Below are 14,338 nucleotides of genomic sequence, written 5' to 3' on the forward strand. Positions count from 1 at the left end.
CAAATGAGTGATCGATGGGAAAAACACAATAAACAACTGAAAAATGGAAGGGAAGACAGGATGACTGAAATACACTTTGTGAGGAAATTTCTGATGTTAATGAGGTTAGCATGACATACTTTGCACTGACTTGTAGTGCCTGGCCCAAACTATCCACAGTGGTACCATGCATACCATCATGGGAATGATGAAAGATAAATGAGCATGCATCAGACAGTAAGGCATCTGCAAAGAGCATTGCCATGTGGGTGCATGCTAGCTGCTGAGTAAGAATGAGAGTGCCATGAGAGGCAAGAATATCATTGTAAAATACACTTCTAGGAGGAAGCCATAGCTCGGGACACACTGAATGCACAGGCAGATGACAAACAGGAGCCCACCAAATAGTTAAAAACTGGGATTGGAGGATCACCAACCTGGCATATCAACTCAAGGAGCCTGATGGACCGCATTCCCCCTGATTTCTCCGCGGGTACTCAACTCCAACATCAAATGGTAAGGGGTATGAAAAAGTGTGTGGGCGTGTGTGTAGAGGTTGGATAGCGAGTAGCAAAGCATAGGTGGTGGATCGGAAAATTCAGATATAAAAAGTTTTAGGCAAGTCTTCACTTGCATGAGCAACGCAGCTGCGACTCCAATGTTTGTTCAAGATGGTATGAGCTTGGAATCACGAGGCCTTAAGATCTATATGATTCGATTTGATTCAGGGTGCTACAATGCAATTGTAATATGATCATCGATGCATTTTGATGCATCAAATGTTTTCTTTATACGCATTTCTAAACTTATCTTACAGTGTGACCACTTTTTTACTTTTAAAACACAGTGTATTTGTGATGATCTATAACTAAATAAACTTATGTGTGGATTTAACATTGCTAGGGTTTTAAACAACGAATTGTATGCATTTCTAAGTGGTACGAACCTGTGTATGTGATCACCGACGGGACACACCTTGATTGATGGGACTGACTTTTTAAGAAACTTTTTAAGGCTTGTGCCAAGGCTAATAAATTGGCCTAAACACGATTTACATCTGTTACATTTCACCAACCAACTGGTTCAGTGAAACAGAACATATGGCTTGGACTTAAAAGATTGTGACAGGTAATCATATCATCAAGAACTGGGTGTTAAATTTCCTATTATTGACTTTTTTCTTCATCGAGAACTAATCTTTCAAGATTGCAATTCATCTAACAATTGTTTTTTTTTCCCTCCCTTACTATGAGCATGTCACTACAATGTGTTCCTATTTCTTTGACCTTATGGCCTCCTGGTTTTAAAATACACTTGAGGAACAAATGCGGTTTCGTCCAAATAACAATCTCTGGTATGTTATTTGGACATCGTGGTTGCTCTTGTTATATGGATGTCTCTCCCATCAGGTCCTAATAAAGGACACCTCTGGCTCCCAGGGGTAAAGTCTGGCTACTGTTCTGTTAGTAACCTCAGCCTCCAGCCAGCCAGCTATCCTGGCCTGAGCTACTGCCAAGAGGAGAGACCAAGAAGAGGAGGAAAGAACACCGACTCTCCCAAAGAGGCAGGACAGATGCCAAAGCAATTCCACAACATGTGCTGACATTAAACATTACTGCATATTAACTTTCCATATGTATTGCAACTCAGCGTTTTTGCGAATGCCCGCAAAGAAGCCCCGAGAAAGGCTCTTTGTCTTTGCGCTGTCTGAGGATTAATTTGCTATTCTCGTATTTCATCTTTCCATTCCGTTGGTGGAGATATGTGAGGGTAGACGTTGGACTCCTCTCCCCCCGCCAGAGAGCTTTCGAAGGGAAAAAAATCAGAATGTTTCCATACCATATTTCCATATTTGCCATTCAACTGGATTGAAACGATGCATATGAAATTACTTTGAGATATTTTCGGTCAAAACTACTGACAGATTTTAAACAGTCTATGACATGTTCACACTTAGGACATTTAACAGCTACTAAAACAGTAATATAAATGCACAAAATCAAAGTTTGGAAGTTATTTAAATAGCTTCAATAACTTAAAGTGTTTTTTAAGCACTTCTATTTTCCTTATTATTTCCACTTATTCAGTTTTCTACCAACAAAATGACAACACTGCTTCTAAACTGCAATACTGTGAAAAAAGACAATTATTATGAACAATTAAATTAATTGTTTTCACTTACATTCAATGCATCACACTACTTTTTACACATTTCCCCAAGATTAATGCAGTTTAAACTTTTGATGTACTTTAATTTTACTCAACTTCCACTATTGTGCAATTACGTTGTTTCACAAGAAATTTAATGACTTACTTGCTGCTGCAGACACTCTTAAAACTATTTCAGAGAGGTTTACACAGGTTTACAAGATCCTACTACAACCTTGGCATGATCATAACAACAAAAATATATGTGATCTTGCATTTCAATGCCTAATTACCAAGGAGTTGGCAATCTTCCAAATTTTGCGTTGGAAAAAGTGCAGAGGCTCGCTGCCATAAAATTGAAACAGCAACAGCCCTGCTTAAACATTTACGGGGGGAGCATTTAGCCATGAAGTGACTTTTGTTCTACTCTGTGCCCTGCTCTTTAATGCATTTAATTAGAAATTGGAAATTAAATAAACTTTACTGCGCTTGGTTTCTTGTGTTTGCCAAATACAAATGAGAAAATCGCCCCTGAAGTATTGGTTTACACCATCTGAATTACAGCCTAAATGGAAGTAAATGGGATCTGGATTTTGACTTTACATCAAAGACTGCAGTGGGTGCTGATGGATAAATCTGAAAAAATATGCTACAAACGAGGGATGAAAGCATGAAGAGCATCAAGGAATCAGTCAGTAGTCCAAAAGTGATATTGTCAAATAGCATACACATGAAAAAGAATAACTTTATTCAGTTAATCAATACAAAGAGTTCATCATCTATGTGATGAGTCTCACTAAAGTAGACATTAACATGATAGATTACATCGTGTAACATAAATAACCAGTGGAGGAAGTGAAAGAGGAGAAACAGGAGATAAAGAGGCAGAGTGGGATAGTGTATGTATGTGGAAAGAGGCCAGGTGGTTTCATTTACCTTGAGCATCTATGGAGGACAGCAGGGCTGCAAAAAAGGCAGCCCCGGCCAGAGACAGCCCTATCTTCATGTTTGGCCCTTAAGGGTCAGCAGCACATCAACCAATCTGAGGACAAAGACAGAAAATGTATTGAAGCTGCAGATCTATCATACAGATCTCACTTCATCAGTGTGGCGTGACTGAATGTATTTTTTAATTTACTGCTGCAACGAGACTATCTGATTTAGACTGAAGGATTAAAGGTTTTGCCTTTAACTAAAAGCACATAATATCCAACACGCTCAGAGGATCCTAATGCTCTCCTTTTATATATGGAATTAATATTGATAGCTCTTATTATGTAATCACTGCTTTCCATTATGACAAAAACTGCAAGATCCATCTGGACTCCCTTACATAACAAGTGCCACACCTTGCTGCCTCCCGCTGACGCCCTCACCCTGAGGTGGGTACTTAGCACTCAGTTGGTATTCAGTAATGAGGGATTGAGAAAAAAAAACATTTTACCACACGCTCATCTGTTTGATCTTCATAAGCACTGACTGGAAATACAGAGCCCTCGAGCAATGTTGATCATTCTGGTGACTCGCTATGCAGCTCACTATATGCAGTACAGTCTTACCTGTGGTTCTGACTGTAGTCCTACAGGGATGGGTCTGGGTGACCATGTAAAGACCCAAAAAACTCCGTTTTTATAAAAACAATTTAATTAAGTTTTAATTTCTTTTTTAATTACTTTTGATACATGGTACTTTTCATACAATTCAATGTATAAACTACCGCAGTCCTTTTTTCATAGAAATCACATATTTTTGCATCTCAAATCTTAAAATGATCTCTCTACCCCTTCTTCTATTTTAAGCAGATCGTTTTATTTTTGATTAAGTAACAGAAATCAACTTTTTTACATGGACTCAACTCATAAAACAGGATTGAACTAGATTATTATAACGCAACCATTAGTTTATCTAAACTAAAATAATCTCACGCAACGTGGTCACCTTTGTTCTGAGGCATATGTGGACCACATCCACACCGTAATAGTCTGAAGTCAGCTTCTTTAAACTTGTACCACAGGCTGTGCGCCCCGCCTGGTGCATAAGCCCGAGCACTGCAGCTGCAGGGGCCGAAATTACTGTTTTACTGTACACAACTGAGGATAAACCAAATGAGTCAATTACGCATAAGGCGCAATATATGTGCTGAAACACTTGAATCTTATAATGATTCCGCTTTATTTTCAGATTTCAAACCAGTGACCTGTCTTCTCACATTCATTCAGTTCATTCCAAAAATGCGGTTGAGCGTCTTTATTTCGTTTTTTTTCTTTTCATTTTTTTTTTTACAGTAAATTGTCAAGTAGCGTTCAATTAAAAAAAAAAGAAAGATTGCATATAATTTAAAGTGGATAAATCACTGTGAAACAGTACTAAACTACGACAACAATTCTCTCAAATGTGTAAAATATAAATTAGTTATTACTATTAACTATGATTAAAAAAAAATGCTGCAATAACTCTTTCACAGTGACTACAATAAAAAAAAAAAAAGTCTTCCTACTCACCTATTCGACCCCTAATGAAAAACTTAAGCGACCAAATGTGCGAGCAGCCTGCGTGAAGCCTCCCCCTCTGGAAAGTAAGAGAAAGATTTCAGGAGCTGCGGCTGGACTCCTCTCTCCTCTCTCTGGCTACTGGAAGCTCCGCCAGCAGATGTCCAAGAAGGAAAAGCCTCTTTCCAAGTGGGAAGAATCTTTCCACCATCGGCTACTTAATAGGGGGGCAGTTCCCAAACTCTCAGTTTACCATCATATGGGCTGCTTACGAAAGCCCTGCCTGTCAGTTGATTCATGTCCCCCACTAAGAGCGAATCACTGTTTGGAAATTACATTTTTTTCCCCCTGCATTCCTTAGGTCTGATGATTTAATGAGTTTCCAGTGACAGTGTTGACTGCCCAGCAGGGTTACACTTGCCCAGACAACACAGAGAGGGGAAGTGGATTAAATACGCAATTTATTTACTCAGATGTAAAACAAAAAAAAACACCTCTTGACTCTTGGTATCAGGGCGAGGTTATTTCTCACAATGCATCAAATATGCTTAGAGAAACAAATAAAAGTCTGTAAAGTGGGAATCAATGACAAATCAACTGGCGTTGAGAGAAGTTTTCCAGAAAAAGTTCTCAGTCTCTCAGCGGGGGAGCTTGTCTTGTTGGTTTTTGGGGCCCTCTAGTGGTCAAATTACACATCTACACAGGATCCTATTTCAGACAGATCCAATCTGATCTGCTTGTAAACGGACTGCAGTCTCCTGCTCAGCTCAATCTCTTGATGGAAAATAATACTAAGGTCTTGATCTGTTTCCGAAAACAGCTTAATATGAAGAAACAAAAACTGAAACAATTCAATGAGATAGATATATCTTTTTTATTATTTTCAGCTCATGATTTGTACAATCAATAAATATTTATTTCAAACATTAAAAATACTGATATTATTGATAGGACAAACAATTTCCCAGTTTAATAATCTGCACAACAGAGTTGATGATTTACACACAACACGTCCACGACTGTTTCATCAGATGGTAAAGCGCAATCAGCCAATCCCATTTCATTGTGGCTTCTTGGGCATAGCAGCAGTAAACAGCACATACACAACATATCCGGCCCCTGAGAAGAGATGAGACAAGAATTACAGATGTTGATGGAGATACAACACAAGCTAATTATCCAAACTTCAAAACAATCTTTGATGATGCATCGTCAAATTGCAGTCATTTTACTTTCAGAGTACTTTACAGTAATAACAATGGGGGTGAGCCGCAGGTATGAGATGTGTTTTTATCGAGAAGACAGACTGAGACATATGGCGTGACCCTGAATCATCAAATCTCAGACAATTGCTGACATACCAAACACAGTGAGAGTCATTGTGGCTCTGTACAGCAGAGCGTCCTTTGAACCGCCCTTCAGATGGATAGGCATACCGTTGTCCTCCTGTTCAAAGAGTGAAGAATGAAGGCATATAGTCATTTTCAAAAAGACATTCCTACTTTAAAGGGACTGTTCAAAACAACTATTTTACCTATAGTGCTATTTATGCATCTAGATTGTTGTGGTGCGAGTTGCAAAGTTTTTGAGATATTGGCCATAGAGATGTCAGTCTTTGCCCCAATACGATGAAACCTGACGGCCCGCAACAAAGTGGTAAAAAACACAACTGATAAACTCAACATCAATGTCTCTTTCCAGATCTCTAACTGAGTCTGTTACTCAAGATAATCCACAGACCTTGTTTTTGCTATTTTCTTATGACCAAACTACACCCGCCAACTACGTCACCGCACAGAAAGAAGCATGCATCCACTCATGGATGAGTGCCTAGCAAACTACGATAGCTAAGGTTTAAGCTCAACCGAGGAGGAGGGCCATTAATGTTCACATACCATGCTGTCACAAGCAAGAGCCTCTTGTCCACAAATAGATGCATGTTTCCTCCTGTGTGACGATATGGTTGGCAGGCACAAAGAAAATAGTTTCCACATAAAACTGGTCAAACAATGTCTGTGGATTATCTTAAGTAACCAGGTCATGATTTCTACAAAGAGACATTTCTGTCAAGTTTTTCAGATGTATAGTTTTGATGCTTTGAGCAGCACAAGCAGTGTCATCTAGTTCCATTTTATGCAAGAGAGGGCAGACATCTCGACAGCTGTTACCTCTAAAACTCTGCAACTCACACCATAATTATCTAGATGGTTTAATAGCGCTACAGGTACAAGGAAACTACACTACAGGTGTATTTTGATTTTGGGATGAACTGTCCCTTTAAAGGTGTGTGAGGTTACTGTACTGTTATCATAATGTTCTGTTTCAGTGGTATTCATATTTTCAAAGAGCTCATCTCTGGTTAACCGTAGCAATAAAGTGGTGGCGTACAGTACGATATGCAATGAAACAGTGCTTGCTCTGAGATTTAGGAGCGAGGGAAGGTCATTTGTCAGTTATTGCTACAGTAATTTCTAGCGCTATGCAAGGATCAGCAAAGCCTGCCACATTGGAACGTTGATTTTGCAATAGTTTTTTTTTTAATTAGCAGATTGCAAGCATAATTAGTGTAACTCCAGCCCCAGCTACGTTTGAAGGTCATTTAAACAGTGTAGGGGAAAATCCACTGATACTTATCTGTCAGGTTACATAGAGGATAAAATAAGATTCTGTCTCCAGAACCTGGGAATAAAGTAGAGACTTTACATTAACATTATCATTATCAATATCATCGTCTCACCCTTTGTCTCAAATTTAAACACAGACACGGGAAAACAAAGTCTTAAAATTACAAGTCAAATAGGCACATTATAACTTATGGGTATAACAAAAGGTGCCCAAGTTACATAACAATTGTGGTCTCTGCTCTAAACCATCTCATACCAACAATTATTCACAAATGAGCTGTTTACAGTTTTTGAGTAAAGATACAAGTTCAATTTCACATCTGTGACATAGATTTGTTGAGATATTCACTTTGTGTCAAAAAGACTGTTCTTCATAAAACTACTCTTATACAAGATGGGATAATGATGGGATCGAGCACTTTCAGATGTCATCCTTGCCCTAAAACAGTTTTACCCTACCTGAAACAGTTTTTGTTTTTCCTTTACAGTGTTATCAAGCTGTCTGCGGGCACTGCTCGCGATGGTCCGCCTGGAAAGCTGCCGGAGTCCCTGGAGGTAAAAAAAACAACAACAAAAAAAAACACTTTGATGAAGATTTGAAACTGAGTTTACACTGTTAAAATCTGAGCATGACAAACTCTGGACAACAATACCATATAATCATCTAGTTAACACTAAAACAGCATGAGAAAGTGAAATTATGCATACTATACCAAGTTTCATTAGCTTACAAAGATAGTAAAGTCAGTTCAGCAAGCTGACTTCAACTAGTGATGAGGAAAATGATAATGTCTGTAGAACTGAACAACTTTGAAGCTAGTGTGCTTTAAATATTTTTGTCTTTACAACCATTAAATAGTGATAGAGAAATTGTGACATCTGTTGGCCGAACCCTTGTATTGCACTTTGATGAAAAGCAAAACACAAGTTAAAAGAGAGGTCAAAGACATGCTGTCATCTGTGATTACATGGTCCAATAAAGGTCACACTACATACACAATCTGTACATTATGTTCATAACTGTTTGATGATTTGGCAACAGATTTTAAGTTGCCTGCTTTGGCCAAAAAAAAAAAAATAAAGTAAATGGCTGGCAATCTCAATGAAGATTACTGGTACAACTTAGTCTATTCGTTCTATAAACGTGTTCAGAACTGACCTTACCTCAAACCTCCAACTTTACGTGAATTTTTCCTCACAATATCTGGCATCTGGCTCTGTCCTCTCCTCACATACATAACTTAATTGGGAGCCTGACAAACAAGTCCCTGATACGTGGTGTTATGTGACAAAACGATGCCTTCTTAATAGCGGTCACGTATCTTATGTTGAGCTGAAGCAAGGCAAGCTTGTTTTTAAAAGATGGACACCTCTTCCTCGGCAGTGTTAACTAACTTCAACATGACTTACCCTGCCTGGCGCCCTGTCAAACTGGGTAACTCTTTAAAGGTTATAAACACGCAAAAACAACATCTTATGACGATATTAATATGTGTATTTCTTAAATTAAGTCACTTAATTTCGCATTACCCGCACCTGCTAAGTTGGGTAACATTAGCTAAGTTTGAAAACTTTAGCTCGGGACCGCGATTCTTAATAACAATTAATCAAGCAAAACTAAGTATTAACATAATAGTGATATTTTTTATGACAGAACTAGAACGTTTCAGTGTAAAATACAATATTTTTAGACATTTCTTACCATAAGCTGTCTGTACATTTTGCAAGCTTCTGTGTTCTGTTTAGCTAAGAGGTAAAGGCACGGCACAAGGACGGACACTGACAGCTTGACTTCCCACAATCCCCTCGTGCGTTTGTCACGTCCGGTCGCGTGGGGGTTGTTATTATTAGTACGTTACTTCATAACAACGATACGACACCAGTGCATTTTACCAAGTTGTTTAATTGGACCCTACATACCTTATAAAAACTTCCAATTCAAACGATTTAAAGTTCAAAACACATAATAAATCAACAATTTCAGAACTGAAGATGAAGTGAAACAAAGGGGGGATACCAACATAACAAATGTGACACTTTTAAAGTGCATATCATTTGGTTAACATTGAAGAACGCAAGATAACTTAACATCAGGCCAAACTGTAACAGAATTGTTGTGCTCTAATCAGCCTTTGAATTAACAATACTGGATATAGTGGTGTAGGATAATTTTTCCGTTGTAATAAGCATATAGTATAACTTTAAAAGGATGCCTTGTGACTGGTCTCTTTATACAACCAGTCACAGCGTAGGATAGATAAACACAATGTTGGTATTACTTGTAAGGAGTTTTCAATGACTCTCCCAAAATACCTCATGTTAAACATCAATGCTTACCATAATATTCGACAAACAAGCAATGATTATCCCAGCCTATAGTCAAGGTTATCGCAAAAACCAGAGGTATGTCAATTAACTATAATGGTACATTCATCAGCAGGACATATTACAGTACATACTTTGGACAAAAACTTGCATTAAACATACATACTTCCTTCAATAGTTAAGCCATTCGCAAAGCATCGCTAAAATAAAAACACAGATACTTTGATAATGTATAGATAAATAGATGATAAAAACTTTCTCTTGAGGACAGGAAATGACATTCTCAGCAGCTGACTCGAAGCTATATGCACAGAGACACAGACTCTAGCATCCGTCTTTTGCCTACACATAAATACAGCTTTTGATGATACGCTTCAGACATACAACAACAGACAAGGAGACCAGTGTAATCACGCTAAAATCGACAAGCAGTCCAGAACAGACCCTTTAGGGTCACCCATGCATGCAGAGGCAGGAAAACACGATACAGGAAATGTTTAGTTTGGAATATCTGCACTGTTGTTGCGGGTGTCATATTTGTGGTGGATGATGAGAAGAACCACTCCCAGGAAGAAGCAGATGGAGCCCACAGTGATGTAGGCAATGCCGAGGAAGGGGTTCTTCCCTCCCATCCAGGAGATGGTGCTCAGGATCATCCGCTTGCGACCATCAAAGCTGAGCACAGGGTAATCTGATTACACATGGTTAAAGAAAGATGACTGGATCAATTGTTGTACACATCTATTCCTAAAATACCCTGAACTGCACTGAGAAAATTAAAAGCATAGAGAGAAGTATCAAGTCGTAATTCACTAAAAGTCAGTGAGTGATTAATTCAGTCATTGTCCAATCATTGTTTAGCACAAGGGTGTTTTCTTACGGTCACATTGTCACTATTTTAGTACAACATTCAAACGTTCATAAGTGGTTACTCTGGCGAAAGGTTGACTATTCTTGAACTCAGGGCACTGTTTGAATATACTAAATATAGCAGCAGAGCATCTGGAGCACAGTGTTTCGTGAACTGATGGGTGAATTAACTGAAACAACTACAAACACACACTTGGATGCTTGCCTTGGGTGATAAACTTAAGAGGTATGGTCATGTGTTGAAATGTTAACGGTATTTAGCCAACACTACATTAGACAAGTGGACACATTTAGCCAATTTGTTTGAGCTGAGCTGTAGGTTAATGTTATAGATAAAATGGCAAAACTTGCAGGTTAATACGACATTACTGGCCAACGTTAAACCCGTGCAACAGTTTATACAGAAGGGGCACGCTCAAATGTTTTACCAATCACGCTCTCATTTTTGTGTACATCATCAGATTGGATGCCTTGTTGGTTTAAAGAGCTTGCAGGATATGAACTTGATTTTCAAGAAGCTGGTTTACAGAGATATCTGGATAACTTTGCTGAATAAAAACCCAGATCTCCCTCTAATGGAGCATGTTCAGATATAAAATGATCTGTTTTGGGTTTTGGTGCCAAGCAGTTTTCCAGCTAACTATGAAACAACAGAAGAACTGTAATAGAACAGTATTTAATGCCGTACCGACAACAAGCAAATTTAAATTTGTTGAACACAACTTTGATGCTGTTTAGGTGTTTTGTTGTTCACTACATAATAGTAATACCCTATGAAGCTTCATGTAAGCGAAAAAAAAATGTTTGCACCACCTCTACAGCGCAAGTTCTGCTCTAGTTTTTGACTGTGCTGTCATGTTTCGTGCTTGATTCAAAGGATACTGTAAGTTATGTTTAAGACGTATTTGCCGCTGGGAAGAGTGGGGGTCGAGCTGGGTTTCTTCTGGATGATGCGATAGAGCTTGCGAAAGGTCGGCAACGCAGCCGTGCGCATCCACACTATGAAGTCCTCGTTGATAAAGCCGTTGTTCTCAGAATCAGATGGGTCCAACTCGTACACTGGCCTCCTCCAGTTCACCGGCTTATTTGTGCCTGAAAAATGAACAAGACAAAACTAAGCTCATCACCGCAATTTAAGTGTTTCTGAGTTTAATAGATCCTATCACTCAAATCACCTTGGAAAGCTACAGTGAGGTTGCCGTTTCCACCAGGGTTCCTGAACTTCACATGCTTGTCAGTCCACCAAGCAATGCCCTTCTTTACCAGGGGGATTGAATTACTGGTGCCATTGGCATCAATGTGATACAGCTCCAGAGTGTCTGAAACAAAGAAGCATTACATTCAATATTGATGCATTAAGTATGTGCAGCAAATAAGTTTTATTAGTAGGAGTTAGAATGGTCGGATGAGACTCAAGCCAATTTGGAGCACTAATCCTTAGATTGCTGTGGAGAAAAATGCAGAGCTGTTCACCATGTCTCACTTACCATTAAAAAGGCTGTTAGCTATGGCCCCACATGGAGCGATGGGCAGCCCCTCACTTGTACGGTACGGTTCACATTCCTTGCTGGGGCTCTGTAAAAAGCAGCCATCGTTAAACCAATGCAGAAGGCATTCATTGAAATCTCTTCATGTTATAAAAGTGTATCAATTTCCAAGATTATACCGTCAAAGCAGATCGGTCACCATTTAGTTGGCTGTCATCCCTGGACTTGACATAGCGTCTGTGGTTCTGATAGAAGTTGGATAAGCCGTAGTACATGAAGACATTGCTCTGCAGGGGAGGGGAGATCGTGTTTCAGACAATGTGTATCAGTAAAGGCTTAGATATACTTCCGTTTTCCATGCACAGAACTGAATTTGTTAAGCAAATTTTAAGCGAAGGTTCACACGTTCCAAATGTAGGTTCCTTCATGTCCTCTTGTTTGACTTATACAGACACTGTTTTGATGCAGCACAACTGGCTGAGAGCTTTTTATAAGTAATCAATAGGAGCCTTCGGAAAGTTGCTGGGCTGCATAGAATGATCGATGATAATGGTGGCTCCAAACAAGCCTTGAGTGTGCCCGTCTTTGGACTTGAAATAGATCTTAATGGACATTTAGTGCCAGGAGAACAGGATTTTTTTTTTCTTTTATTGCACTTCAAGCAACGGTATCACTTTTGAAGCTGAAGGCATTAATTATTCATAGGATCAGCATACTGTAAACGGCTGCTCACCTCAAATGGCTGTTCCAATGTAAAGTCCACAGAGCAGAGACACGGTGTTGTGCTGTTCCAGCTGAAGTTCTTGGCACAGCTGTGGCATGGGCTAGACTCGCCGACACCAGTGTAATCAATCTGAAAATGAGGAGCTGATTAATTGAAAAATAGAATACAACAACAATTGAACAACTGAACATGATCCATATACACTTTCACTTTTTTTTTTTTATGAATTATGGCCTCTTGTACACTCAACAGTGTTTCAGTTCAATAAAACTTGTGACGCAGACACCAACATCAACTTCCTGATTGGGTCGTGTGTAGTGTATGTAGCATCAGTGGCGGATGTGCTGTGAAAATGGAGAATTTGAGTTGAAGCACTGACATTTAGAAAAAGCACAAACTGGCACTGATAACACATTTATGAAGGTTATACTACTCATTTTTTGTTGTTTTTAAAGAAATGTGGATTCAACTTAAATGGCCATTATGGAGGCTAGTTTCACCATTATTTTGTCTACCCTGGTTTGTTAGATCGTTTTTTTTCCCAGCCTCAAATATTGGGTGTCATATTAGAGGTGTTTGTAACATTTTGATTTCAATTTCTAGACAAAATACTGGAAATACTTCTTATTCTAATAAATAAAAAAGCGGCCACAAACTACAGCCTTAAAATTACCATAAAGCTCGATTAACACCTTGTTCATAAACTTTCAATAAAACATGAAGATTGTAACCTTTCACTGCAGTGTTTTTTATTGACCCGTACATTAGTTTAGCTAACGTTAGCTAGTCGCAAGCTACCTGTAGGTAATGAGCCGTCATCTAAATATATAGGGTCATCTCAAAATGGAAAACCCTTTACAGCACTCAGAAATATGGCTGGTGAATTAGTTAGGTGTCACTTGTAGTTTGTGTTCGTGGTTGTTAAAACACAACAATCTTCCAGTTTATTTACATGGCCTCCACAGTAACCGTCGCTGAAATGGACTGTGTGGAAAATCCTAGACGAAGCTAGTCGGCGGCGACCGTGAAGTTAACAAGAGAGGCGGACTGTTGTTGTCACTGTACCTCGAACTCTTTAATGTTGTTCGATGAGACAAACAGGCCGATGCCGATGGGGATGAAGATGAGACCGATTACGAAGAAAGCTGGCAGCACGGTTCCCGCCGTCAGGATGGGCTGCCAGGCCGGTAGTCTCTGCTGCTTGAACGCTGTGTTGTCCGGCTTTTTACTTTTCACGGCCCCTGCGCCTCCATGGCTCGAGGCGCCCGAGTGGTGTCCGTCCTCTTCCTTAGCGTTGTAGCTTGACGCCATCATGGCTGCAATCCGCTCCGAGCAAAGATAATCTTAGTTGGAAGCCGACAGTTTGCAGTTAATTCCCCACGTCGAACAAGATGTAAAACCTCAAAGGAAAGTGTGAAACTGTCAAAGAGTGTCATTTACCCTCTATCTAATCCAAATATCTTCTCATTCTGGTATTGATCTACCTGTCTTGTTAATCTCATCTGAGAGGAAGAAGCCGGAAGCTGCTGGGCCAATGGGATGATGCGACGTAGCTGTTACATCATCGCAGAAAACGAAGACGCCCCTTTGTCACATTGTCACAACATCTGATGCGCCATGTATAGTAAATTAAGTGTTAATTACAGTTTTACAATTGAATTATAAGCGTGGAGGCAAACATTCTACAAAAAA

General features: G+C 39.3%; 3 protein-coding genes across 6 annotated transcripts in view; all 3 read right to left on the minus strand.

Annotated features, from left to right (window-relative positions):
* Positions 1-4,809, minus strand: part of col12a1a (collagen, type XII, alpha 1a) — a 56,653-nt gene extending 51,844 nt beyond the window's left edge. For 2 of the 4 annotated variants that reach the window (XM_030443996.1, XM_030443995.1), the window contains exons 1-2: positions 4,629-4,808; positions 3,064-3,169 (exon numbers count right to left, since the gene is read on the minus strand). In XM_030443996.1, the coding sequence (XP_030299856.1) occupies positions 3,064-3,133 (70 nt within the window). In that variant the 5' untranslated portion in view covers positions 3,134-3,169; positions 4,629-4,808. Of the gene's footprint in view, positions 1-3,063; positions 3,170-4,628 lie in introns of all 4 variants that reach the window. The other 2 variants (XM_030443997.1, XM_030443998.1) reach the window with 2 other exon arrangements.
* A 662-nt stretch (positions 4,810-5,471) lies between these two features.
* Positions 5,472-9,065, minus strand: LOC115597467 (cytochrome c oxidase subunit 7A2, mitochondrial-like). Its single transcript, XM_030443390.1, has 4 exons — positions 8,943-9,065; positions 7,700-7,789; positions 5,978-6,062; positions 5,472-5,735 (listed from the first exon to the last, which is right to left on the minus strand). Exons 1-4 carry the CDS (start codon positions 8,958-8,960, stop codon positions 5,677-5,679), a joined length of 252 nt encoding a protein of 83 aa, XP_030299250.1. The 5' UTR covers positions 8,961-9,065; the 3' UTR covers positions 5,472-5,676.
* A 60-nt stretch (positions 9,066-9,125) lies between these two features.
* LOC115597463 (cell cycle control protein 50A-like) lies at positions 9,126-14,196 on the minus strand. The gene is made up of 7 exons (XM_030443385.1): positions 13,712-14,196; positions 12,656-12,775; positions 12,102-12,209; positions 11,923-12,010; positions 11,611-11,754; positions 11,318-11,527; positions 9,126-10,256 (listed from the first exon to the last, which is right to left on the minus strand). The coding sequence occupies exons 1-7, from the start codon at positions 13,958-13,960 to the stop codon at positions 10,063-10,065; spliced, it is 1,113 nt and encodes a 370-aa protein (XP_030299245.1). The 5' UTR covers positions 13,961-14,196; the 3' UTR covers positions 9,126-10,062.
* Between the last annotated feature and the right edge of the window lie 142 nt (positions 14,197-14,338).

The sequence above is a fragment of the Sparus aurata genome, chromosome 16, assembly GCF_900880675.1.
Source record: "Sparus aurata chromosome 16, fSpaAur1.1, whole genome shotgun sequence".
Classification (NCBI taxonomy): Eukaryota; Metazoa; Chordata; class Actinopteri; order Spariformes; family Sparidae; genus Sparus; species Sparus aurata.

Coding starts and splice junctions, on each gene's coding strand:
- LOC115597467 (XM_030443390.1), bottom strand. Junction 6,063..7,699: donor AAAAACAAAAACTGTTTCAG/GTAGGGTAAAAC, acceptor CTCTTTGAACAG/GAGGACAACGGTATGCCTAT. Junction 5,736..5,977: donor AATGACTCTCACTGTGTTTG/GTATGTCAGCAA, acceptor ATCTCTTCTCAG/GGGCCGGATATGTTGTGTAT.
- LOC115597463 (XM_030443385.1), bottom strand. CDS start 13,960: ATGATGGCGTCAAGCTACAACGCTAAGGAAGAGGACGGACACCACTCG. Junction 12,210..12,655: donor CATTGGAACAGCCATTTGAG/GTGAGCAGCCGT, acceptor CCTCCCCTGCAG/AGCAATGTCTTCATGTACTA. Junction 10,257..11,317: donor CGTCTTAAACATAACTTACA/GTATCCTTTGAA, acceptor ATGTGTAATCAG/ATTACCCTGTGCTCAGCTTT.